The sequence below is a fragment of the Ambystoma mexicanum genome, chromosome 6q (genome assembly GCF_040938575.1).
Source record: "Ambystoma mexicanum isolate Mex_15411 chromosome 6q, UKY_AmexF1_1, whole genome shotgun sequence".
Classification (NCBI taxonomy): domain Eukaryota; kingdom Metazoa; phylum Chordata; class Amphibia; order Caudata; family Ambystomatidae; genus Ambystoma; species Ambystoma mexicanum.
In genome coordinates this window covers 1,309,830,418-1,309,857,777 of record NC_090937.1, presented here as the reverse complement: position 1 = coordinate 1,309,857,777, position 27,360 = coordinate 1,309,830,418, and the positions used below count along the sequence as shown (strand labels likewise).

General features: G+C 44.2%; 1 protein-coding gene across 12 annotated transcripts in view; it reads right to left on the bottom strand.

The window, feature by feature from the left end:
• PROM1 (prominin 1) overlaps nt 1-27,360 on the bottom strand; it is a 922,577-nt gene that overhangs the window by 70,939 nt on the left and 824,278 nt on the right. For all 12 annotated transcript variants that reach the window (XM_069631918.1, XM_069631917.1, XM_069631924.1 and 9 more), the window contains 2 exons: nt 5,305-5,385; nt 5,141-5,209 (listed from right to left, as the gene is read on the bottom strand). In XM_069631918.1, coding sequence (XP_069488019.1) covers nt 5,141-5,209; nt 5,305-5,385 — 150 coding nt within the window. The remainder of the gene's footprint in view (nt 1-5,140; nt 5,210-5,304; nt 5,386-27,360) is intronic.

Below are 27,360 nucleotides of genomic sequence, written 5' to 3'. Positions count from 1 at the left end.
TTACCTTCAAGGTCCCTTTGCGGGTCCCTACCTTAACGGCTGTTCCAGACCAGCTGTTAAGGTCAGGAACCGCAAAGGGACCTCGTAGTAAGGCGTTAAGGGGTTAACGGCGCCGCAACCTTTTACGGCGCCGTTAACCCCTTAACACCTGGGTTGTAATGACCCCCAATGTCAGCAAAAATCATATGTTCTCTGAACAAAATCCTATTTTAAAGAAACTGATGTAAAGACAGCTGTCAAAAATGGGTGCAATATAGGTACTCACCACTACCAGAAGCCGGCGTTTTAAAACCATATTCTTTGAAAAACTGAACAACTGAACCCAAACTATGCCAAAGAATAGAATTCCATCAAAATGCCATATAGAGTGCCACACAGTGATTTCATTGTTGAAAAAGACTTGATTTAAAGATATGTTGCTTAGTGTGAGTTTATAAATGTTATTTTTTTACAAGGAGCTATGTTGCAATTGGCTAGACGGAATCTGATGTAGTTAAAACTTCAAGAGGCCTTCTGTCAATGGAACCCTTCACACCTTATGCCTAGACAAAGGAGACTTCCCCTCCCCCAAGCCAGGAGATTGACAAGCTGGTGTGAACAGGAACTGGGGAGTGGCACCTTGACTGGTGCTCTGCTGCCTGGAAACAAGACAATGGATTCTTTCAGCTGAATGGAATATGCTGATTTGGGTGTGCCTGGTCAACAACTGCTCTAGCAGGAAGCCAGGCCATGTGACCATCTAGCTCACCCAGCTCTGGGGGGCGGACCAGACTGAGGTGTGTATTGAATTGAAAGCAAATGTATGTTTTATAAAATTGCTTATAACAAAATTTACCAAGCTGACCAAAATGTTAAACTTTGAGGCGGTTACAATGAAAAATGCACTCACAATTTAAGACTAAGCTGGATGCTGGGTGATGTTCTGAGACCAAAACCCAGAATTTATTAATATTGTAGGTACGGTGTTTATGCTCTGAACATAAGAACTTACAGTAATATGCCCATAGAGGATCTGCATACATGTGTAAAATTTGGTGCAGAACCAATATTGAGAAACTCACCAAAATTGCGAATAAGTTGTCATTTCTGAACTAAAGCTCTTAGGAAGATCAGAGTTGGGCAAGAATGTACCTTAAGTAATCTGTGATGTGTATATGTATTATGAACAAGTTGTGCACCTTGGAAATATGTTTATGAGAAAGAGATTTTCTCTGTAAAAGCAAAAGGGAGGGCTTTCTTTTGGAATATAAACATAGAATTATGACGACACCTCACGATACGCTGATCCTTTTTCCAGTCAGAACCCAGAAAATTCTCTGACCTATCAAATCCTTAGGGGGTTGGGCATGTAGAATCAGCCCCCACACCCACTTTGGAAACACATAAATAGGAACTGCTGAGACCCAGATAGACACTCTTTTTCCACTACTCACCGATTCCTGCGAAGCACTCTGCCGGACCAGATCCAGACAATATCCAGATAGAGACTCCAGATCTAGATCCAGATACCAGAACTTAGAATCCAGACTCTAGAACCCTGAAGCAAAGGCCTAATTCACAAGCTGAATCCTTCTCAGCAGGCTTTCAGAATCTTTTGCAACCTGATTCTAACCTCTAAACTTCCACGGGGCCTAACCAAACCATTGAACAGCCAGGCCATGCTGTTTGCTTCTAGCTAAGAACCCTGTGCTAGAACCCAGATCCAGACCCAGAGAGAGCAGTGCTGTATCCAGACCCATCATATCCAGTTCAAGAGACCCAGACCGCCGTGCAGTGCTGAGAGCAGAACCCAGAGGGCCTGAGACCTGTCCGGTGGCAAGAATGAAGCCAAACCCTTGACCAGATCTTTGACGAGACGCATTCCATTCCAAAGCTAGGAGTGAGTATCTAGTCTAGAACTGTCCATAACCAATCTCTTAGTTTAAAGTAATCCTCTTCTAACCATTTTAACCTGTCCAGAACTGCATTATAGAATCTGGTGTCCATCCTGTTGTTGATAAATCTCTAAGGCGCATCTGTCATTTCTAAAATCTTGATTTTATTTCTGCAAAATCTACCTTCACAAAAGCATCCGTAACTTTTGAACCACACGTCCTAGAAGCGAAATTTAACGGTCATTTTAAAGCTAAGATCCTAAGCTTTCCAACAAAATAATTTCATTATAGTTTTTCCATAATCGCAATTTACGCACGCGGAAAAATTGCCACGAATTGCAATTAAGCTCCATTTCACCACTTGTAAAAATAGCGGTTTCTTGTTTGCAACTGCTGAATTTCGTTTCCAATTTGATAATCATTCATGAATCATTGCTAGTGTTGACCTGAACCAAGCTCAAGTAACTATCACTCATCCTGAATCTCTTTTAGTGAATTAAAATCAATTTAGCATATTTTCACTTTCTTTGCAATCACATCCAAAAGCGTTTTGACCTGTGTTTTAAAATCATACCTGTTTTCTCTAAGCTTGCTGGGGGGAACCGGAATTGAACTGTATTCTTGATTGTATTCCTGAAACCTGTGTGCCCTCATTTCCATCTCTTCATATTGCATAGGGGGGGAGTGAGTAGTCACAGGGGAAAATGTGACCATATTATCTTTTGATTGAAATCATATCAAGGTTTATTTCTGTGTTGCATTCTTTCCCATTATTGCATTTCCTTGAATCATATAAAGTATTCTCTGCTACAGTATCTTTCATATTCATACTCCTAAGTGATTAAAGAGAGTGTCAATTTTGTAATATTACCCATTGTTGATTACCGTCCATATTCATAAGTGTGCTATTCAAATATTATTTTATTCATAAAAGTGTGATATATATATATTGTGTAATTATTCAAATAAACCTTTTAATTTGCAAAACAAACCTACTTCTTGGCTCAGTGAGGTCGGGGAGATCCAAAGAGAGGGGCGTTATATAAGGGTTCATCATCCAGATTCAAAGAACTTTTGACATAAAAATATATAAATAAGGGCTTCTATTGGGCATCTCCTACTAAACATTGACTTAGTTGGAGTGCTGGATTGAAGTCACTTACATAAGAAGATCGAAGGGAAGCAGTATCTTAGATTGAACCATATGAAGTGCAGGGCCATTAATTTTCACCAGACAGCAGTATATGGTGGACCTGTGTTATCAGAGTCCTTCCCACACGAGAGCAGCCAATGCCTTGGGTTTATCTAATAATTTCAAGAGTAGTGTCCTGTTGAGAGCAAAGGGGTCAAGTGGTGAAGAACATAGTGGAAAATGGCTGTTATATTACCACTGTAAAATCCTTGATGAAGTCTTAGATGGTCCACTGAATGCAATGCTGAAGTTCACAGCAAAAGAAGGCGAATGAGAGACTAGAGAAGGCTCCATGGGGACCAGTGAGACTAAAGACACGTGTGGCCTTGGTGAAAGGAGGATGGAGGTGGGCATGAAAGAGCCATTCAAAGTGCCTCGGCATATCATTATAGTAACAGAGATGAGCATATTTCATAACCGCTTAGTGGCACAGAGGCAAGGGATCAATGTACGGGTGTGAGGCAATCTCATGAAGAAACACAATATGCACTCAGCAAAAGAAGTGGAGTCAAGAAGTAGAATACATTTCCAAACGGCCCGACGCAAGAAAAAGCGACGCCATATTAAGCAAATGTCCAAAATGGCACATTATTCAAATTATTTGTTTCACCTAAGAATATATCTCTTCTTGCCGCTGCACTGGTTAACTCTCGCCTGGAAGTCTGTTACTGGGCACTTTGCAGGCTAATATTACAGCGCTGCAGGTGATCCAAAATGGTGCAGTTTGCGCCACTCGTGGTCTCGCAAGACGTAATCATGTTACCAATGCTCGGAGGGAGTTGCATTTGCTCCCGGGGAAACACTGCGTTACCCATAAAGTTACTCAAAGTCTTAACGCTGAGTCACAAGTGCTTGACTCATTAGGTCCCCTCATAGAGTGCGCTAGGGTCTACCAACCTACCCGCCTTCTCAGGTCCTCTAATCAGGTGGGACTACACCAACTCAAATTCAGGCTTAAAGGGTTTGGTAGCACACGTTCAATGTCCAAGCTCCCTTAGGCTGGAATGCTCGGCTGCCTATCCTGAGGAAGATATACATTCTGACGGATTTAAAAAAAATGATTAAGACACATCTCTTCAATCTTGCCTAGTAACTATTTTCACAGTTACTCTCCTATCCTGTACCTTATTTTCTGTTGTTAGTCTTGTCTTGCTTTATTCCTCCAGATTTGAGATTATGCCAATCCTTGGGGGTTTTCAAAGCTGAATTTAAAACCCTTCTGTTCTGCTGAGGCGGGACCTGACCTCTGATTTGATGAGAATCTGCCTTTCTGTTTTGTTTTGTTTCGTATGTCCTCGGGCCTGTGACTAGCGCCATATAAAAAAAATATAATAAAATCAATATAAATGTGCGCTCTGAGACCTCCAGGTGGGAGGCGCGTTCGAAAAATGTAAATAAATAAAAAATAAATAAATAAATTATGCACATGGGCAGACTCAATGTCAGACTAGGTTCTGGAAGTTCTACTATGCCTGCAATATCTGTATCTATGGAGTAGCGACTACTGCATCTTCCGACAATCTAACAGCACTGCTGTTCTGGCAATGAAGCAGAGAACAGACATGAACAAGTCGACTGCCTCGTGTAGTAGAAATCCCCTCACCCCTTGCATGTGATGATCTGTGCTCATGACATTTCCCACACTAAAGACCATTTTGTCAGGAAAAGAATAGATGGAAAGCATATGAACTGACCAGGTGTGCAATGCTGTTGCACTTTTCCATATCAGTGCTGCTGGCCTGTAGTGGAGAATAATCCACAAATACCTGGGATCTGCTTCGTATAATGAGCCATCCACAGATACCGTGATGTGCATGCCCCTCTTAAACCCTGAGTAGGGTGCTTAACCAACGAGGGACAGCTGTGCATATACCAATTAATGCAAGTGCAATCACTTAGTTCATTTCCAATCTAGATTCATGCAACATATTTCAACTTTTCTTCCATTTGCTTCTTATAGTAAACCGTCTGTTTTACATGCTATGCTCCATCATACATAAACGTACCATGTTTAAGCATAGGGTTTGCTGCCAGAACTATAGGTATAGTTCATGAAGACAGAACAAATACTTACGGAATCCTTCACCCAGTGAAGATACTGCACAAAGTATCCCATAACTGTATCTGCAAACCTTTTCGATTCCTATAATAGTCAAAGAAAAAATTAACTCCTGCTACAAAATGCTGATTTCTTATTACATTATCTCAACAGTGCACGAGGAGCAGCAGAGCTCTTACCTTGATTATAACAGAAGAAGCATTGTGGCTTATTAGAAACTGAGCAGAGTCAATGGATGAAATGACACCAGCAATTTTACCCTGAAAAAGCAAACATTTCATTTGATTGCTGGAGAGACAGTGGATTTCATCAATTCACAATATGAATGCATCATGAACATAGCAGCATTTCTTCATCCCTCAGATTTGTGAGAGAAAGCTACCTTATCATTTTTTTTCTTGCCATTCTGGGACTTTTAAAATAAGTACCACTCGCATAAATCCCCCAGAATTGGGACTGGATCACTTTTCCACGCATGCAATGGGGAAACATGATGTTCAATGCACGCGCCTGCTGCATGTGATGTTGGAGCCTACTTTAAGAAGCTCACAAGAACGATAGATGGATCACAGGGTTTTATTGTCAAATCTTTACTGTCTTTGTCGTCAGGATTTTGGGGCTGTAGTTTAATTCGACTAAGTGGTGTTCTAGCTATGCCCTCAACCTCCTTTGATCTCCGTCCACCCTAACCCAGGCCAATCCAGGTTTCCGTGTCGCCCAAGGTCAGCATGATGACTAAAGATTGGTAACACCTGCTGTCTAAGGTAGCCTCCCTACTAGGGGAGGGTTGTTGAGATGGATTTCTAAAATCTGGCCAAGTGGACAGATTTGAGGAGGCCAGACTAGTTAAAGTGAACAGGGGAACTCTGGGAGTTTAGCCAAAACCAATCAAGGTAAGCGTGCAGAGTGGTCAAGGCAAAATTTCAGGAGAGGTGAGTGGGGACAGGGGTCCACAATGAGTCCACACAGTGAAACACACAATGATTCTACTTAGGTACAGGTAAGTACAAAAATACTCTATTTATTGTAGGCCCCAAAAACACACTATAAAAATGAATCAAACAGCTAATATTATCATTCAACCCTCTGAATATAAAATATATGTACAGTCACAGTTAGTTAATACAATGCATACAATTCACTATTACACCTGAAAGGAAAGGTAAGTAGTTAAGCAATTGTATAACCAGTCCACAGGAATAGAAGCACTAATGTTATGAGTCTGACCCTAAATTGAGTGGGGCTGTGTGCCCAAAGGTTCACAAAGATCCTTGAAAGATGGCACAAAGTTAGGAAATGTTCCTGTGGGTGTGAAGATTTTGCCAGACGTCTTTCAAAGAGATTTACAGTTGAGTTTACTAGTTTCTAGAGCACCTTTTTCAACAAGCGTTTAACAAGCAATAGAATGGAATATGAATCAAAGTTCTTCACAAACTTTATAAAGGATTAGATAGGGGCATCAGTAGGTATTGTGACTACTCACCGCCTTTACTCCGATTTTCCTAAAGGACTTGGCATGTCGAATAGGGGTCGCTGGAAGTAGGTTTTTTTCTGCCGTTGGATCCAGTAGAAGATGCCCATAAGCCGTGGGTGCAAAGAAGTTTCCGTTTGGGTACACGACCGGAGTGCAACTCTTTCCAGTGAAGAAATGCAGCCGGCACTGATGAGGGACTCTTCAGGGCATTCTACCAGACGTGTGAAGGCCGGTTCCAGTGACAGTCCCCACACGGGTGACAGCAAGTGTCTCAGTCACAAACAAAGGAAGCCTTCCAGAACAGGACCAGTCGAAGCTGGGACGCTGAAACTTGGCAGGAAAGTGACTTGTAGGACTAGCTGCAGACCCACACAGTTCTGGGCAAAAATGCAGAACAGCATTGCTTCTGGCACGGGAGGCCAAAACGGAGCTGGTCAGTCCACCGGGTGGTCCAGGAACACTTCTGAAGGCTCCAGGCTGCAGGATTGTGAGAAGGCCTCGAGACTGGTTGGCCCCACCAGTCCAAAGGGTCAAAGCACCAGCAAGGGTCTTCTGAATCAGGTAGTCCTGCAGGGCTTTACCAGGGCAGCAGCAGGAATGGTTGCCAGGCCTCTTCAGGATTCGTCCTCAGATCTTCTGTCTTCTGCACAGCTACACAGGATACTTAGCGCCTCTTCTGATCTGCTGGAATGGCTGCAGGGCTCCTCTTCTTACATACATTCATGTGAGTGATCAAACTCAGCCCTCCAATAGAAAGATCTGCCCCATACATGCACAACAGCAATGGTCCAATCAGAGACCACTCTGGAGCTGACTCATGCATGCACACTAGACACACTGGCACCAGTTTGTGTATTGGAATCAGACAGTCCCAGCCCACTTCTTGAGCCCATACACACATGGCATGCACTAGTCTGCAAAAACGTCAGCTTTCCCAGGCAAATACATGACCATAAAAGGGAATTCCTGATCTGATCACGCAGGAAGAAGGCCAAAGAAATCAATGGCCAAAGAACAAGTGAAAAATCTCATGTCGGGGCCATCTTGGTACACTAGCCACAGTTAGTAGCCAAACGCAGTACATGCGAATGAGCTAACTAAAAATATAGCAAACATTGTAAAAATGTGACTGCTTCCACCAGCTTGTCTTTAGGAACATTTAAAAGTAACCAAAATCCCTTTGGTTTGACTCTAGGGTGATCCAAAAATATCCCCATTGCACTGCATTGAAAGATGCTGTGTGCAATATGAAAAAGTTACACAAACAGGTAACATGCCAAAAGACAAAAGGGAAACAGTTTCTCAGTACTGACTGTCTGAAGGACTAGTCAGTTTCCCCATAACAAATTAGCAAAAAGGCCTGCAAAAAGTCAGGTTTGGGGGTGAATATGGAGGGAACGTTGTCTAAAAGAGAAAACTTTCCTAACAAGGGTCTAAAGGCCAAGATCTTATCTGTTGTACTCCTTTTCGGACTTCCTAAGGGTATCCTAATGTAGCGTTCGCCAATATTATGGCCTGAATGCGGTTCGAGATAGTGCCTGTTTCTTCTAACACTCTGCTGTCCTCTCTCTCCCTCTCACTCCCTTTGACTTCTCTCCCAGGTTTTTAGCTTCTTTACTCTCGTTTCCCCTCCTACTTCTGCTCTCTTCCTCCTCGCTCATACTTTCCCACCTTCTCCTTTCCCTTCCTAGTCTCTCCAGTCTTCTCCCTCATATTCTAGTCCCACTTCCTACTATCTCTGGTTTTATGACCTCCTCACTCACTCTCTCTCTTTCTCTTCATTCTCTACTCTCCCTCCCTCCTACCTCGTTCTTGTTCCTCTGATCTTCTCACACCAATCTCCCTCCTATCTCTACCACTTCCCTCTTCCACCAACCATTCTCTTCACCCTCCAACCTTTCACTCTACCACTCTTGATTCTACCTTCACTGCCAATTTCTTGTTACAATTCACCACTTTTTCACATTCTCCATCGTTGTACACTCTCCTTCACCATCTACACTTTCCCTCTACCCCTCTTCTACCTTTTACACCCCACTCTACTACCACTCACTCTCAAATACACTCCCACAATCACAGCTTCATTCTACCACTAGGTACCACGCTTTCTCACAAACAGTAACTCACCTGCATCAGAATACAACTCTGCCACAGATTCTTCAACAATCCAATCCACCTTCAGTCCTCCTCTTGGTCTCCCTTTCCACCTCAGAAACTCCTACTTTCCCCCCAACACCCTTCACTCTGTTTCATTCCTCCAGGTCTTTTGTATCCATGATTCCATTCCTCAGTCGTTCCTCACCACCGCTCCATTGGTCCCGGGTTTCAGCGGACACTATGGGCCTCATTACCTGTTAGGCGGTCCAGAAATAATGGTGCCATTACCAACGTACCAGCCCCCTTTCCAGGCGATCAAAACTGCGAGTTTGCCGGTAGGGGCACGGAACTCACGGCAGGCCTGACCTGCCGAGAGTTCAGGCCCCTACCAGCAGTTTCTCACTGAAGCACTGGCACTGTTAGCAACGGTGCTGGTGCGTCTGTGTCCCCATTCCCGTGGAGTCCTATTGGAGCACGGGAGCGGAGCGAGAGTGGTTTACTGTGGTCCCACTCTGCTTTACTGGTCGCTGGCTGCTGTTGATTTCACATTGGGAAATCCGACTTCACTTTCCTTCACCTACCTGAGAGGCGGAATTCACTACAAGTACCTGTAGAAGAATGGTCCGCGGCGCGGGAGCGGTGCAAGAGTGGTTTACCGTGGTCCCACTCTGCTTTACCAGCTACAGGCTGATGTTGATTTCACGTTGGAAAAGTCTGTCTTCACTTTCCTTCACCAACCTGAGAGGTGGACTTCACTACAAGTACCTGCAGAGGCGTGGAGCGCTGCACGGGAGCGGTGCGAGAGTGGTTTACCGTGATTCACCACGTGACACCAGGGCACCAGGTTCTCTGGAAAATGAGGTAATTTGGGCTACTTGAGCTTAGTTCACTTGCTTTCTTTCTCTCGTAGTAACTTTATATTCAGTTGGCTCCTCCCGCTCATTTATATTGCCTTTAGTGATTTCACAAACTAACATACTCCTTGCTATGTACATTCCGCCCATGAATAACGAATGGACATACTTGATTTCTTGAATTTTCTGGACGGCGAGTGCATTTGGATTTACCTTATTCTGTTCACAAAATCTTGCCTGAGAGAAAAATCTCTTGTGGGAGTCGGGCAATGACTGTGGGCTCTGACAGGCCTTTGAGCTGCCCCACCTTAGACACGCACCTGTGGCAAATAGCTCTGTTTAGCAGCTTGCTCGGCTGTAACAAACTGTGTCTTACAGCTAGCTTTGCACCCTCGTCTTCATCAAGATGGTAAAATACTTTTTTTGGTTTCTACGTGCTGCATGCACTCCCTTTAATTGAAACTGAAACTGAAAACGCCATTCTACCGGCGAATACTCATTGGTGAAATCTCCTTTCCCCAGACTTTTTTGATTCATCCGGGGGGGTGGGCGGGGTCGGGCAGTGACTGCGGGCCTGTAAGGGCCTTTGAGCTGCCCGATCTATATATTTGTTTTAATTGAGCTTTCTCAGCCGGCCATTGACATCGGACCAAACAGGCCCTGGAACTGGTTTTCCGCCCCTTATTTTTGTCTATCTGGGAACTATAAGGCTTTATAGCGAACTACAGAGACTCTGGAGGGGGTAAATCAGAATGTCTTGCGCCTATAATTTACAAAGTGATATGATATGATATGATATTTTATTTATATAGCGCCTATACACAATGTGTTTCAAAGCGAAGTGGACCAACGGGTGATTATTTAAGGGTCCCGGAACTTGATGGGGTTGTTCTTTCTGGAAAACATGCTATAAGCTTGGAAAAATCCATCTTCTTATCCTGCTGGCGGTGGCAGGCTCTTTACCCCTTTATGTCATGGATGGCCCAACTCCCACAGGCTCAGGACTGAAGTTTCCACCAGTTCAAGGAGTACGAACATCCTCCGTCTCAACACCTAATCATTCTGCACTGACGGGTGCATTAACAACAAATATGGAGTATACACTCACATCAACCCTAAAAAATCCCATTTCTGAATTGTTCCCCTTGAGAAGGTCCCGCAGTCTGAATGATGCTATACATCTATCTGTAGTTGCATCACCTTTGAACTTGAGGGAGGGTGTACATTTTAATACGTCCCAATGTCACATCACAACCAATGAGGCAGGGGTGACGAGGAGGAGGGGTCCCTCGTTCCTCACATCTCACTGGATTCCTCTTTTGAACTTAATGCCATCTCAGCACTAATGGATCCCGCACATGTGGTAATAGACAAGCAGGTAACAAACGGGCCAAGAGAGACTTTGAGCTCTGGAAAAAACAGAAACACATACGAGCAAAACCCCAAATGACTCTGCTCCAATGCTTTCCGTTCTGAATTTTGTCCTGACTTCCTTAGTAAAAATGTTTGAATTCTTGAAGACGGAAGTACAACACCACTCAGGCTTTCTTCTTAAACTAACTAAGGACATGGACACCAGTGAAACGACGCTAGTAGCCCGGAAAACTGCTATTAACTGTACCGTGGGGGACATTCTGACGGAGTTACTTACAGACTCTATCCATGCAGAAAAGCTTGATTCCCTCCAGAGGCAATGGGAGGTTGTCAAGGCAGAACTAACGCTAATGAACATGAATCTGGGTGGAGACATATTGGAAGGCGACTGTCCATGTCATAGGAGGTGCACAACAGGCTCGGCTAAGCTGTCAAAGGAAGTTCCGGTGTTTCCAATGGATGATACACCACTTTTGGCCTCGACTTTAGAGGAATTTATCCGCCTTGCACAGATTCCAGAAGTAATTCCAACAAAATACTAACACATTAGCTCTTCGGTAATAGTGGAAGAAGATCAGCCAAAGGAAATCAATGATTTGGTCCACATAGCTAATGGAAAAAAAAAGGCAGAAAAAACAAGCAATGACCTTGAAGGAGAGCCAGGCACCTGGGGAGTGCCAGGCAAAGAAGACTAAGCACTCAAGGTCTAAAAAAGTTAGAAATTCAGAAGCCTCCAAGTTTTTTAGGAAGCTAAAAATGGCCCATATGGATGAAGATATGGCGCCAAAGAGGGCGCCAAAAAGTGTCCTGAAAACTGGTCCATTAACCTTAGCCAACAGGTAAAAGTCCAAACAAAACCGATGAGGCTTTGGAGGTTCTGGAAGTGAGGTCTGCAAGGTCAACAGCGGTGATCCAAACTGATACTCCTCGAGCAACCAGGAAGATTGCTCCAATCTTTCTTAGAGGGAAATTAGAGGAAATGTCTGTAATGACCATATGGTGCCTCTTGGAGGTGCAGATGAAAATGGGAGCAATTTAATCCTTTAAAAGGCTATTCCCATAAATACCTCTAAGACGACGCAGAAAGAAAACTTCATAAATCTGCCATTCGAGGAGGTTCCACTGCAACCTCCGGATCTATGTGATCACTGCGCCGCCCATAACTGCAACGGCAGAAATGCTGACGCCAGTTACGGCGCAGCGCAGTGATAAAATAGATCACTGTGCCCGCTTCCTGGCCTGCTTTCCCCTTCACAGCCCCCACCCCCAACTTACCTTTTATGGCAGCACACTTCTGTGTGTGCCCCCTGCACCCTGCTATCCCTGTGGCGTCAGCTCCTCCCACTAACATCGTTTAGAGCTGAAACCGCAGGGTGCTTTTCTTCAAAATGGTAAGCGGGGGACATCCCCGCAACTCCCGACTCCCATTTCGGGGCCCAAGCAGAGCAGGGGACACCCCGCAACCCCTGCTGTGCTTGGGTGCAGTAAATGTCACCCTCATTTTGTGTGCCCCCAAAGTTGCAATAACTGCGGGGGTGCACAAATGAGGGTGACATTTTTGTACGATTCTTAACCTCCTACTGACACTGTGAAAAATAAGGCTGAGGTTTCAACCTTGACTCCAAGTCTGGGGGGTCCCGAGAGGCAAGGGGCCACTACTTGGACCACTACAACCGGCATTCTTTCGCTTCCCAGGGGCAAATGGCTGCAGGGTACGCTGCAGAGAAGGATCCCCAAAATATCAATTTATAGGTTGATTGCCTCCAACTCTTGAAGAAGTCCACTAAATCGGACCATGTTGCTGTCAATCTTCATGGACGTCCTCGATTTACAGCATTTCACCCCGCTGGACATTGAGTACATACGTTGCCCCCCTTTTTCATCTACAGATACAGTGGAGATGGGGTAAAATCGAGATTGGCGGTTGATGCAACTATGGGAGCTGCTTCTGATTTAGTAGAAATTAGTTATAAAGTTTTGTTGGATTTGCCTGAGAAACTTACTTCCAGTAAAGTACCTTCAATGGATTATATTTCAACTAGGCAAAGTGACCCACAAAAAGTGTCAGGTATTTCAAATATGTGGGACACAGTACCGGAAATTGTAGCTCAAATTTGACTAAAACCTGGTTTACCTGAGAAGCCGCTCTAACCTAGGCAAATGTTAAAATTCTGGGGGGAATACTAGGGGATCCAGATCCTTTAGTAATGGGTGAAGGAAGGTATATAGTTTTGATTTGATTGCTATTCAAGAGACATGGCTCACGTCAGGCTTCGCCATATTTCAACAGCTGGCTTTGAGCAATGGTTGGGGAGACCTTTTGGGGGCCTCTTAATCGCATGTAGAAACAATGTTTTCTCTTCTTCGGAACTGCTGAGTAATAGCCATTCACGCGTCTTGGCAGTAAAACTAGACATGGGTTTTGAGGGTAGCAAGGGTAAATGTATAATTGTTAACATCTACTGGAATCCTACTTGCTCTTCTCTTTCTGATTTCTTATATTCACTATCAGATGTATTGGTAAGCTTCTCTGTTCAGTTTTCCTCATATGAGCTAGTTTTTTTGGGCGATTTTAATGCACAGTGCGTAAGAGTAAATGCCCCCGTAAAACCTTCATGCAAACTTCCGTCTAAAAATGAGAAGTTGTGGCATAACTTTATGAATGACTGGAATTTATATATGCCAAATGGGAACATCTTGGGCGATTGGCCCCCTCATGCCAACTTGGAAAAGGGAGGATAAATATTCCACCATTGACTATTTATTCCTTTCTAAGAATCTCTTTGATCGATGTGCCCGTTTATCGATCACTAGCGGCTTCCCGAGTGATCATGAGATTCTAGAGGGCGCTATTGACCTACAAACAATTATTGGGAAGGCTTTCTACCCTTTGAAATTGAGTGTAAACAATGGGAAAAACAGGATGGTTCGATTTCAAAGGGGGGGATCTTATAGACTCACTTAATCGCATGATTAATCCCTTGAGTGACACTGATCTAAAACTTTTATGCAACCCAATGAACTTTACAAAGCACCTTTGGGATATTAATCCTCCAGCTAGGGCAGCTCCACAACCAGTGGTAAAACATACTCATCACTTCGACGATAAGAACTGGGTAAAAAAAAGGGAAATGAGAAGGTCACTGAGATTACTGAAAAAAAATGCTGTTGACACTGTGGTGTTTGCGACTGAGGCTAAAGCCATAAGAAACAATTACAGAAACTGGTCTAGGTCTAACAAGTACCAGCGACTACAGACAGATGGGGAGTATATGTTAAAAGCCATCTGTCAGCAAAATTCTCGTAATTTCTGGTGCTTAATTAACTTGATGGATCCCTTAAGCAATACGTCGCAAGAAGGGGTCATTCAGGAGGCAACCTGGGTTGCCGCTTTCTCCAAATTATACGTAGCAGCAAAACAAGATACGGTTTCACTTCCCAATGATGTAATCTGGGAATTGGATATGATGCAAGACGGTATCAAAACGTTGATAAAAACATCCTCAGCATCTAGAGCGGCCAGACCAAATGGTCTAAGTAATCAGATTCTAAAATCTGACCCGGTTATTTGGTCCCGCTTGCTAGCTGCCTTGTTCAGAGAAATAATAACCACCAGAAAAATACCAGAATCGTAGAGCAATAATAATCCCAAAATATAAAAAAGGGGATTGTTCGATTCCCTCAAATTATTGTCCGATATCTCTTTTGGATGCTGACGGAAACATTTTTGCAGGTTTAGTTCTAACAGATCTGGAAAGGTGGGCCAAATCCAAGGGCATCCTCTCCAAACATCAGACAGGTTTCCGTCGTGATCTCTCAACTTTCCTGAATGGCGTAGTCTTGAGTTCTGTGAGCTATGGGTCCTTTTCTAAGGGTCGACCTCTCCTATATGGGGCATGGATTGATCTGTCACAAGCCTTCGATACGATCAACAAATCCTTTGTCTCTTCTGTTAGACTGGGATAGACTGGAGGGCACGATTTGGAAGCAGGTTCTCCATCTGCCCAGTTCTGTGCCTATCGCTTGTGTAAGGTATGAATTGGGCCTACAATAGCTCTTGGCATGGATGGAGATGGAGTGGAGATGGATTTCTCTTTATAGATTGATCCTGGTCCCCCCACCAGTGTCATTATATAGGGACGTGTCGTCTGCTCTTCAGGACTGCTCAAATCACTACAAACACATGCAAACCTGAAGATGCGCTGTACAAGAATTTTATTGGAAGCTGACTGTATGGAAGAGACTTTGATTTAAAATCCGATGAAGGTTGGATTGGATCAGGACCATAGCTGCTATGCGATCCTCAAAGATCTCTTCGTCTCTAACTGCTATCGACAAACCTAGATTCTTTCTTCCCATGTATTTGAAGAAATTCCCTGATTCTAGGTTAAGATCTGATTTCTTAATATTTCACCTGAACCTTCTGCCCACTCGTGAAATTTGCTATATCAGGAAAAGAGATGATTTTCCTGATGATACCTGTGATTTATGTGAGGATGCCTGTTCATAAACGTTGAGGCATCTGTTTGTCGATTGCACAGGTACAAGGGAAATGAGACCACAACATCTGTCCCGATGCGTTTCACAAGATTGGTGGTTGGCCACAGATTGTTTCTGGGAGAGGGCAGCTTCTGGAAATTAATCTTTATTGACAACTGCAATTGTAAAATTGTTGAAAGAGCTGAATTTGGTGGGACTGTATACGTGATATGAGCCATTAACCACTTAAAAAATCCTCTTTTCTTCTATTTTGGTTATTTAATGTATCCAGAATTGTGCCTGTAATCAATTAGGAAGAATTTAGAATTTATAGCCGAAACATTTTGCTTGCTTCTTCTTTTTTTTTCTTTTCCTTTCTGCTCTGTTTTATGTTATTTGTTTTATTCCTCCTTCCTATCTTAATGTTTTAATGTTTTAATGGATGTATATGATGATAAATGAATTGTATTTCTTTTTGTGAAAAGTTCATTTTTATTTTGACTAAAACACAATTAAAAAAAATGGGGCGGGGAAGAGGAGGGATGGGATATGAGATATGGGAGGGTGATCGAGGTTCTTGGAGGAGTGGAGCAAAGCATGGCTGACGGGTCATGAAATGTTTGCAAGGGTGTGAGCACAGAGAAGATAAAAGATCTGTGTAATAGGAGGATTTGGCGGAGTGAAGAGCAATCGTGACCATAACACGAGAGCCTGTAAAGGCTCCAAAAGGAGTGAGAACAATGTTTATGGCAGTGGAACATGCATGCTTGAAAAGTTGTTCTCAGCGGTTGGTTGGCTGGGAGATACATATTTGTGGGCGCAGGCCGAAGGAGTGAATAGGACAGTGATCGTTGAAGGTGGTGTTCAGTGCAGTGCTGAACTCTTTGAGGGTGACTTCGATAGAGTGGGCACATGCAGGAGAGAGAGCTTGGAGGGAGACATTGACTAGGTCAAGATCTGGGACTATGAAGTCGGCACATATTTTTATTTGGTGAAGGTCAACGGATGGAGGAGCAGCAGTAAAGTGGAACAGGGATGGTGAAGTGGATATATGAGTGGTGGGAAGAGAGGGATCAATAGTGGGAGCAGGAGAGTCAAGACCTGGGGATACGAATATGAGATAGTTGGAGTTACCTCTGGTGTGGGTAGGAGAGTTATATAGATTGACAAGCGAGTGGTCGGAGAGTAGAAAGTGATGCACCTGAGTCTTAGTGGAGAAATTAAGTTCACCCATTATGATGGTTGGGATATTGTTAGGAAGTGGTTAGAGTAGAAGATCTAGTTTGGAGAAGAGTGTGTGCTGCCCTTAGTAGGCCATATGGATCCATGGGCAAGGATGCTTCCGGTGTTCCCCTTTTGACGATGGGTGGCTTTTCTCACCCAGAAAGTGTGTTGGGGAGTAGTTTGGTGGCAGCCATATGTTTTTTTTATTTTTGGCTAAACTACTCTGTAGCCTTTTTACAGCGTTACTAGCCCTAAAAATTCATGTTTCTTAGCTGTAACTCTTGTTCTCCAGCATAGGTACCTTTAATGGATTCACATGCTTTGAATATTCCCCGCCGACAGGCTCGGAACCCTTGGTAACATTAGTGTTATACCTTATAATAAAGCGTTTAAAGCTCACTTTGTTAGCCTATCTATTCCCTTTTGGGTGCATTCTACCTCAACAAATGAGACGCTGAGTATCTAGCCCCATCCAGGAGGCTATCTTCAGATTCTAACCCTAGAGAGATGAGTGCTGGTGTAATGTAGCCTCGCTCCCTTCGAGGTGATAGGCGGGCGCATGTGAATACATGAAATATACCAATGCTGGAGAACAGGAGTTACAGGTATGCAACAGACTCCTTCTCCAGAAATGTATTTTTCATGGATTCACATGCTTTGAATAGAGTGCCACAGCAGTTAACATTCTTTTATAGGAGGTGTAAAGGGAGAAAGGCATACCTTATTGAAGTGTTCAAGGACGGCTCTTCCGACCCTCGCTTCTGCCTCTCCTTTTCCCTCCATACAGTAATAATTCATGCAGGTGTACGGCATTGCCCAAGTTGCTGCTCGCCAAATGTCAGACAAGGGAATTCCTGCCCATAGCGCCGCTACCAACCCCACCGCTCTAGTGGAATGTGCACGAACGGGTCCTTGCAAGGGTCTATTGACTTGAGTGTGTGCCTCTGAAATCGTAGCGGAAACCCATCTGGCAATACCTTGCTTTGAAATAGGTTGACCACTGTTAGGCGCCCCAAAAGCCACAAACAGTTGTGATGTGCGTCGAAAACCCTTGGTTCTGTCTATGTAGAACTTCAGGACTCTCCGAAGGTCGAGTGAATGCAGAGATTGCTCTGCTGGGGTAGATGGATTTGAATACCAGTAGGGTTACTTCTGCTTGCGGATGGAACTCCGACAATACCTTCGGGATGAACGTAGGGTTTGGTTTTAGGACAACCTTCCTCTTCAAATCTCCAAATGTAGATATGGAGGTTTCACAGATTATGCATGCATTTCGGATACTTGTCGAAAAGACGTGAATGCCACTAGAAAAGCTGTTTTCCAGGACACAAACTTTATATCCGTTGTTGCCATAGACTCGAACGGTGGTCTCATTAAGGGTGACAAAACAGTATTTAGGCTCCACTGAGGTGGCACCTTCTGAGGGGGGTAAATGCAAAACAGGCCTTTCATAAAGTGTTTCACTATGCGGGCCCCGAATAGGGGTGCTTTCCCCGGCTTCCTGTTGTATCTGGAGACTACATCTGCTAGATGTACTTTGATGGATGAGTTTGACAAGCCGTCTTTTGCCAATTGTGATACGTATGGAAGGACCTGATGAGGATCTATATTTAGTGGGTCCAACTGTGGTTAGGAGCACCATTCGCAAAAATGATTCCACTTGTATGCATAGGACCTGTTTGTGGGCTCCACTCTGGCTGCCTTTAGAATGTATTTTCATTCTCCTGTGAGTGGGACTTGTCCAAACTCTCTGAAGTCAGGAGTCAGGCCTTTAAACTGAGGGTCCCTGGGTTGTGGTGAGGTACCTGCTAGTTGCACATGGAGAGCAGGTCGGGGTAGGGGTCCTGGCCCAGAGGAATCGGATGGTCCTGGGATAGGTGAATACGGTCGGAGAACCACAGTTGCCTCGCACATGTTGGTGCTATTAGAACGATCATGCACTTGTAAGTCGTGATCATTTGCCGGACTTTTTGTATCACTGGCATCAGGGGAGAACGCATAAGCTAAGATCCCCTCCCACGATATTGCAAATACGTCGCCTAAGGACAGGTGGTGTGGGTATCTGCTCATGAACAGGGGACATTTCTTGTTCTCCCACGTGGCAAATAGATCGAAGGCTGGCTTTCCCCATCTGTCGAAGATCTGTTTTAGTTTCCTGTCTGGCAGTTGCCACTCGTACGACTGGTTGTTGGCCCTGCTAAGTTGGTCTGCTGTTTGGTTTTCTTTTCCAGGGTAGTGGTATGCCTGCAGGTGTATGCTGTGTTTGATGGGCCAATGCCAACACCATTGGGCTTCCAGGGACAGTGTTCTCAATCTCGTAGCCCCTTGTTTCCTTACATAATACATGGTCTTCGTGATGCCTGTAAATACTCTAACAACCTTGTTGTTGAGTACTGGTTGGAACGAGTGAAGGGCCCATGCTAGTGCTTTCAGTTCTAGGATATTGATGTGGAGTTTTGTTTCTGCTGGGGAACAATGGCCTTTTATAGACAGTTGGTTTGCGTGAGAACCCTATCCTGTCAGGGACACGTCTGTGATCAGAGTTTCTTGAAAAGGATGTTCCCTGAATGGAACTTCATTTGTGATGTGAGACGGTGTGAGCCACCATCACAAGTTGTCTGTGAGTGTCGTTGTTACTGTTAACTTGTTGTTCCAGGATCCTGTGAGCTGGAACCTTCGAATAGTTAGGAATTCTTGTAGTGGCGTCATGTGTAGCCTGCAATGTTGGATTAATGGTATGTATGAAGAAATAGTGCCCAGGAGTTGCATGAAAACTCACACTGAGACCCTGGCATCCGGGTAGAATTTTGTGATCAGACGGGGTAGCATCCCTGCCCTCTCTATGGAAGGAACGCACGCGGCCTTCGTTGAGGTTGAATTGTGCTCCTAGGAACACTAGCATGTTTGATGGCTCGAAACAGGATTTGCTGGAATTTTTGGCAAAGCCGAGGCATGAGAGGGTGTTGGACACCTGTTGGATTGCTGTTTTCATTTCTGGGGGTGACGGTGCTCGTACTAACCAATCATTGAGATAGGGATATACTTGGGATCCCTTCTTCCTGAGCGACGTGGCCACCGGGGCCAGGCATTTGGTGAATGTCCTGGGGGCTGAGCGTAATCCGAATGGGAGGACCTTGAATTGATAGGGGTTTGTTCCTACCACAAATCTTAGGAACTTCCTGTGTCTTTTCTGAATTGGAATGTGGAAATACACATCTTTGAGGTCCACTGACGCTAGAAAATCGCTTTCCCTTACTGACTTTATGACGTTGGTAAAGGTGACCATCTTGAACTTATTTGACGGATTTGTTTAGATTTCTCAAGTTTAGGATTGGTCGCCATGATTTGTCTGGTTTTCGGACTATGAAGAACCTGGAGTAGGTGCCATTGCCCCTTTGATGCCTTGGGACCTTTTTGATTGCATGTTTTATAAGCAGATTCTCCCCCTTGCTTGCTAAGATGTTTAAGTGTGGTTGGTGTTGTAACAGCAGCAGGGTTGGGGCGGTCTCCCTTGGAATTCTATTATGTGTCCTTTTTGTATGATATCCAATAACAATCTGTCTGTTAGTTGTTGCGAATGCAGCAGATGGTATTGCAAGTTGCCTCCCACTTGTTGGTGCTCGAAAGTGGGAGCCCTAGACCAATGTAAGTTAGGCTTGATTTTGCTGCCTACCCTAGGAGGCAGATGTCATCTGTTGCCTCCTTGGGGCCTGTTTGTAATCCTTTTGTTTGTACAGGTGTGCTTGATGATATCCCTGGTAGAGGTCTGTTAGTAGGAAGACCCTCGTTGGTATACATTTCCCCCTGTGTTAGTCACTGTTGAGCGACCCGAGACTCCTCGGAAGGAGTGAAAAAAGTGTGCCGCACAGTCAGAGTGGTTAGTGACCTTGATTTATTGCTTTATTGCTTTTAGTGCCTCCACAATTCTGGGGCCAAAAAGTTGGTCTCCCTCTAAGGGCATTTCTAGCACCTTAGATTGCACATATGCTCTAAAATCGGTTGCTGATCTGTTTGAACCATATTTCTGCTATGTCAACAGCAATGTTGATAGAATGATTGGAAGCATCTTCCCCTTCTCGAAGAATGTCCAGGGCTTGTCTGCATTTATCTTCTGGCAAGTTCTCTAATAGTGGCGCCATCCGGTTCCACATCTCACAATCATATCTAGAGATTATTACCAGTGAATTTGCCACCTTTACTGCAGTGGCTCCTGTAGCTAAACTTTTCTTACTGAATGTGTCTTGTGTCCTGCTGTGCTTATCTGGTGGCACTGCGCACTTCTGCCCCTGTGTGTTAAGATTTCCTGCATACCGCTGCCGACACTACTGAGTCGGGGGTTGGTTGAGGTCTTAGGCATTTTGGGGACACCTCTAGAGCCTTAAACTTCTTCTCCAAGAAGCCTTTCAATGCTGGCTCCGAGAAGGATCATCTCATGAGCAATAGTCCTTCCTCCCATATGTGATCTAGAATGGGAGTGGACATTACCGCCTTTTGCATTAAGTCAAAAAGGAAACAGTCCTTTTTCTGCTCAGAGGGCACCAGCCCAAATTCCTCACATGCCTTTTGGACTTTATTATGAAAAGTGCTTATTGCATCTGACAGTGACTGGCGATACTGTTCTTCAGAGTCCTGGTTTAGGCCCATGTCCATGTCCTCCGAGTGGTCCGGTTGTGGTGATTGGGGGGCAGAGCTATCTGTCTCCCTGTTACCTTCTTCATCGTCTATGGTAGAGTAGTGGTATTCCCCATCTTCTTGGCTATATGGTGAGTGCATTGGTCTTGGAGAAGCGCCTTGTGTTCTGACAGGGCTGCTAGCTCTACTTAGCCTTGAATACCTCATAGGTTTGATAGGTGGCTCCTTTGTGGAGAGTCTGTATGCCTAATAGGTGTATTGTTCATAGGACCACCCTCTGGTTCTTGCAGGGCTTTTCTGGTAGGCTTTTGGAACATCAGTAGGCTGGTAGTTTACTATTCAGTTGCTTGAGCAGAGGCTGGAGTGTGGATAAGACTTGCAGCGATATGAGAGATGAGGGTTAAGCAGAGATTCTGTCGGCTGGTAATGTAGGTTCAGTGATCTCCGTAATGTTGGGGGTCTCAGGGGTACCTCACATGGTGAATACTGTTCCTCGTCTGAGAATTGGGCTGAGTACCCCTGTTTAAATTACAAATCAATATGGTGTTCCAATATTTGTCCTGGTAGAATTGAGGAGACTGGAGATAGGGATGGTTCCCTGTTTAAGGATATTATGAGCTGGTCAGCTGCCCTCTTGATTGACTGAGGTGGTGATGGTTATGCATATTATGCCTTGGTCCTCTGTGATCCTGCACGACTGCAAGGGCCTAAGAGATAGCTTTATAACTGTTGTTACAGAGTCTTCGACAGTCTCTTGCGCTTTCCTAAATGGATTTTGAGGCTAGATTTCTGTTTGTGTTGCTTTGGTCATGATTTTTCCAATTTTTGATCAGTTTGGCTGACTTTTAGGACGTTTTGCATGTCCGTGGACGAGGACGCTTTTACAACCTTTTTTTCCTCTGCGTTCGACGGTGTCACTGATACTGCGGATTGTAATGGTGTTGGAGACTTGCCGTGTACTGTTGATGTTGTCGTCGTCAGGCTCTTTGTGGACAGTACCATCGCAGAAGGATACGTCATCCACACTGTAGACGATGAAGTCTTGGAGGTGCCCAGTTTTCCCATTGACTAAGTGGTCGCCGACGATGACAACGTCATCGAAAATGATTTTTGGATCACAGTGGACACAATTGTGCTCATCGTCGGCGTACCTGTTGCGGGTTCCGACGCGGTTTTAGTCCATGGAGGTTCCATCGTCAGTGATGTCGTCAACGGATTTTACCAATTTCCCCTTCTTTTTTCTTTTAAAAGAAGAAGACAATCTTTCTTCTGACATAGCCCTCTTGTGAGTTCTGGGCCTGTCTGTTATGTCGTCCACCACATTGCTAGATGACTCTGCCTCTGAAGGGGGATATCTTCCTTCATTTAGCCATAGAGCAAGTCTCCTTTTTCTGTCCTTGAGAGTTTTTTGTGCTAAAAGTGGCAGAGATTTCACAGTCTTCCTGAATGTGATTGGGATAGAGACAATGGGCCTCATTAGAACCCAGGCGGTCTGGAAATAACGGTGGCGGTAAACCCGCTGCCACCGTTGTTTCCGGACCGCCTGAGTCCGACCCCTGCAGACGGGAGGTGATGTTCCCGCCAGGTCTGACCTGGCGGGTTTAACACCTCCCGCATGCAGGCGGACGAGGAAACACCGGCAGCATTACGAGATGCTGCCGGTGTTTCCATGATCCCCATTTCCATCGAGTCCCATAGGACTCAATGGGAATGGGGATTTACACCATTCCGCCTCCGTGATTCCCGGAAAACCGGGGTTGTAATGCCCCGGTAATTCCGGGAATCACGGAGGTGGAATGGTAATACGAGTCCGGCGTTAACAAGGCGGTTTTACCGCCTCGGTTAACGCCGGACTCGTAATGAGGCCCAATATCTACATTTAGAATGCCAGTCTCCCTCATACACATTTCTTAATGGAACATGACTGGCATGCCTTGAAAATGGTTTTCTGTTTTTCTTTAATTTTTGTAAAAGATAAGGCACTTATCTGTACATATGTTGAAGTTTTGCATAACATTTGAAGATTTTGTTGAAGTATTTCAGGTTTCTGGCCTTGGTTCTTCAGGAGAAAAAGCCTCAAGGACTCCTCAGCATTATGTACGGTTAGAATCTGAAGATGGCGTCCTAGGTGGGGCTAGATACTCGACATCCCATTGGTTGGGGCAGAATGCACCCAAAAGGACATAGATAGGCTACTAAAGTGAGCTTTAAAAATGTTATTATAAGCTATAATACTAATGTTACTGAGGATTCCCAGACTGTCGGTGGGGAATATTCAAAGCATGTGAATACGTGAAAGAGCCAATGCTGGAGAAGCAGGAGAAATGAGACAACTGAATATCCTACTGCTGTATTGCCTGTAATCCCTCTTACTTAGCCACTGTACATATTGCTTCCTCACTCCCCAGCTTCACTCTATGCAGCAAGTTATTCGTCGTCTTCAGAGGTGGTGGTGTAAGTCTCGCTCTGATGTTGATCGAGTACTGTTTTCTTCTTACCACACTCTTTATGATGAATCTCTTCTTTCCTCTAAGCGTTCATGTTTCTCTGGTCTTTTTCAAATTCAGTCCTCTCATCCGCGAGGTCTCTTTCAAACACTTTCTCATCTTCTTTCAACCCCTTCCCCTGACCACACTCAGACTGCGTCTGATTTTTCTCTCTACTTTACTTCTAAGATTGATACTCTGATTCTCTTCATGCAGCTATTGATGTTAACTCCTCCTCTTCTTCATCTAGTACTATATTTTCGTTCTCCCCTGCCTCTAATTCTGATATTTCCATGCTTCTGTCTCAGGCTCATGCTGCTGCTTCCCCTACTGATCCTTTTCCATTTCCTTCTGCTCACAAATCTATCCTTCACTAAACTCTTATCTTACTAGCCTTTTCAATATCTCTCTTTTTGCTTCTACTTTTTCCGTGCTCTATAAACATGCAGTCATTATTCCTAGTTTGAGAAAACTTATCTAGACCCATCTTTACTTTCTAATTTCCGTTCTATTTCTCTTCTTCCTTAGCTTTCTTAACTCTTGGAACGTTTTGTCTACTTGCAGGTTTCAACATTTGTTGCAATGAATTCTATTCTTCCCCATTGTGAATTCTCCATTCAACAGAAACAGCTCTTCTTTCTGATTGTGATTCACTGCTGTCCGCTTGCTACTCTAAACGCTCTTCTATGCTTATTCTTTTAGAACTCTCTGCTGCTTTTGACACGGTAGACCACATGCTACTCCTTTAGTCTCTTTCTTCCATTGATTTCTCTGGATCTGTATTATCCTGGTTTCAGTCGTATCTATCCAAGCGCACCTACTCAATCTCATGGGATGGAACCTGCACGGATGCCTCTCTGCTTTCTCACGATATCCCTCAGGATACTGTTCTTGGTCCTTTCCTTTTTTCTCTTTATACTTCTCCTCTTATCTCGACCATCTCCTCCTTTGGGTTATCGTATCACTTCAATGCTGAAGATACCCAACTATTTTTGTCGTTTTCCTCTTTTACCCCTACTATTCATCCAAATCTCTCAGCTTGTCTCTCTGCTATTAACACTTGGAGGTCTGATAATTTTCTAGTTCGCAATGCTTCCAAAACTGAAGTTCTTTTCTTTCCTCCCTCTTGTGTCCTCTTTCCCCCTTCACGTCTCCCCATTTCCCTCACTGCCTGCTATCTTGGTTTCTATCTTGATCTATCCTTCTCTTAATATATTTCTATTTCTTGTTGCTCTTGTCGATTTCATCTGTTTAATATGTGTAAGGTTAGGTCCTTTCTTACTTTTGCTGCTACTAAACGTTTGATATATTTGCTTATTTTCTCAAGGCTATTTTACTGCTCTATATTACTCTTTGGTCTTCCAGTTTCCCATCTGGCCCCGCTAAAGTACATCTTTAAATCCTCAGTTCGTCTTCACTATCTGCTCACCCCTCGTGATTCTATCTCTGCTTCACTATCATCTTTAGGATGGTTATCTTTTCATTCACAACTTAAATAACATTTTCTTTGTATGGTATTTAATCGCTTCATGGTCTTGCCTCAATTCATCTTTCATCCCCTGTGCCTTTTTACACTCCTTCTCGGTCTTTTTGTTCTCAATCTCTTAGTTTGTTATCATTTCCTCGTCCCTCCTGCAGTTACACTTTCGCTCTTTTTCACTGCTTGCTCCCTTTCACTGGAATGCTCTTCCTCTCTCTCTTCACTCTATTGACTCTTGCTCTGCTTTTCATATTGCCTTGAAAAACCGTTGCTACAATCTTAACTCTTCCTCCAACTCTTGTTATTGAAGTGTTTGATGTCTTCCTTTTTATGATTATGTTGTAAATTTAATTGTACTGTAAATTGGTCCTGTACAATGCTTTGGCATTAAGGCGCTATATAAATAATAATCAAATACAAATCCACTGTGCTGCACTCCATACCTTCCTCCCAGCTTCTGGTGGTGGAACATCTATGCCTGCAGCCCTGGTGCCCTCCTGAATGCTCACTGTCTTCATGGTATTACTAGACCAGAGGTTAGATCCCCTGCTGCCTGGTTAGAAGTGGCTTGCTGCTACTCAGCCAAACTCCCTTGTTTCATTGTGGGACATCTCGATTCGTCTACTTCCACCTGCATCTCATCGAGGGAATGTCATGTAGCCTGTGCTGAGTCATTCTTCCTCACCTGACATACCACTGACTTGCCCAAAAGCGTTGTCCCATTGCTTCCTGTCGCTGCTATGCCTGCCTCATAGTAAGGCACCTGGAAGAGGTCCTTCCTTTTGGATCACATGGTTCTAAGACCTGGCACCTCCTGACATTTTGTAAAATGAACCAGAGTCCTGAACAGCGATCTAGCCAGAATCAATATCAACATCTAAGGTGTGCTCCCTGGGCCTTCCGTGAAGCATTTTTCAGTCTTAGCAGCCTTCCACATATCCTCTGACTCCCATCCTGTCTCTGGTCCTCCTCTTCAGGTTCTCTGGACAGCATGTGCAGTCTATATTCAAGGTATCCTGGGCCACAATGGATTTCTTCAGTAGACTGGTGGTCCACTTTGCAGTCATCCTGGGCCTCTGGACTGGGTCCTGGGCCTGTATCTCTTCTAGTAGGGTCCCCAAGATTCCTGAGGTGGATGGTCGTCATCTCCTTTGCTCCTCGGACGTGTAAGTAGTACTAGCCTACTATGTCACTTTAGCCACGGGTGAACTTAAATTTATAAATCTCCCTAAAAGTGCTATTGACAGTTACCTGTAACCAGCCTATCTACCTTTTTTGAAATTGCTATTGTAGTATTTACCTGTGATTTAATGTATTTTAATGATAAATCATTGCAATTCATTAATTTGAAGACTTGATAAGCACTCAGAGCTGGACTAACCTGGACCATTTTTATCAAACTGACTTTGTATTGTGTTTTTTTGTGGACCCCATTACTGTTTTTCGAATATTTCTGCTCTCTCAAAGTACTTACCTGATAGAAGGTATGCTTCAAAAATGACTTTCAAATAAAGAATACATTTTTCTGTAAATATATTGTGTGGGATTATATGTGACTAGCTGTACCATCTGCCAGACCTATCCCTTCCTAAAAGCAAAGCCAGACTGCACCATCACGTTATTGGGAGCGTTTAGATTAACTTGGTGGGTAGGCCCTGTCCACAGTAAGATTGGTTCTCTTGAACACCTCAGCAGAGGTATTCACAAAACCCTTCCCAACCAGCATGCTTAAGAACACCAGCAGATAGAGATGTGAGCGTGTCCTGGCTAATGCCGGTATGAGGCTAGGCATCCCAACAAATCTAAAAAAGAACCACATTTGATGGGCAGCTGTTATACCCTTGATGAAAGCACTAATAGGGTTTAAGGAGCAATGTGCTTCTTAAGTACAACCAGTGATCAAAGTGTATAAAAAGAAGAAGTGCAACTATGTGCCTCTTCAGGCACCTCCCACCAACCCCTGTGCCCTCCCCCATGCCTCCACCCTTCCCCTACCTGGTGTCTTGTCTGTTCCCTGCTCCACCCGTACCCTGTATTTTACAACCGTGATGTCACGACACAAAGACACTCAGTGATAGAAAATGCATCGTAAAATCAGCATTTCTTTTAGTCATTGTTCATCACAGCATTAAGCT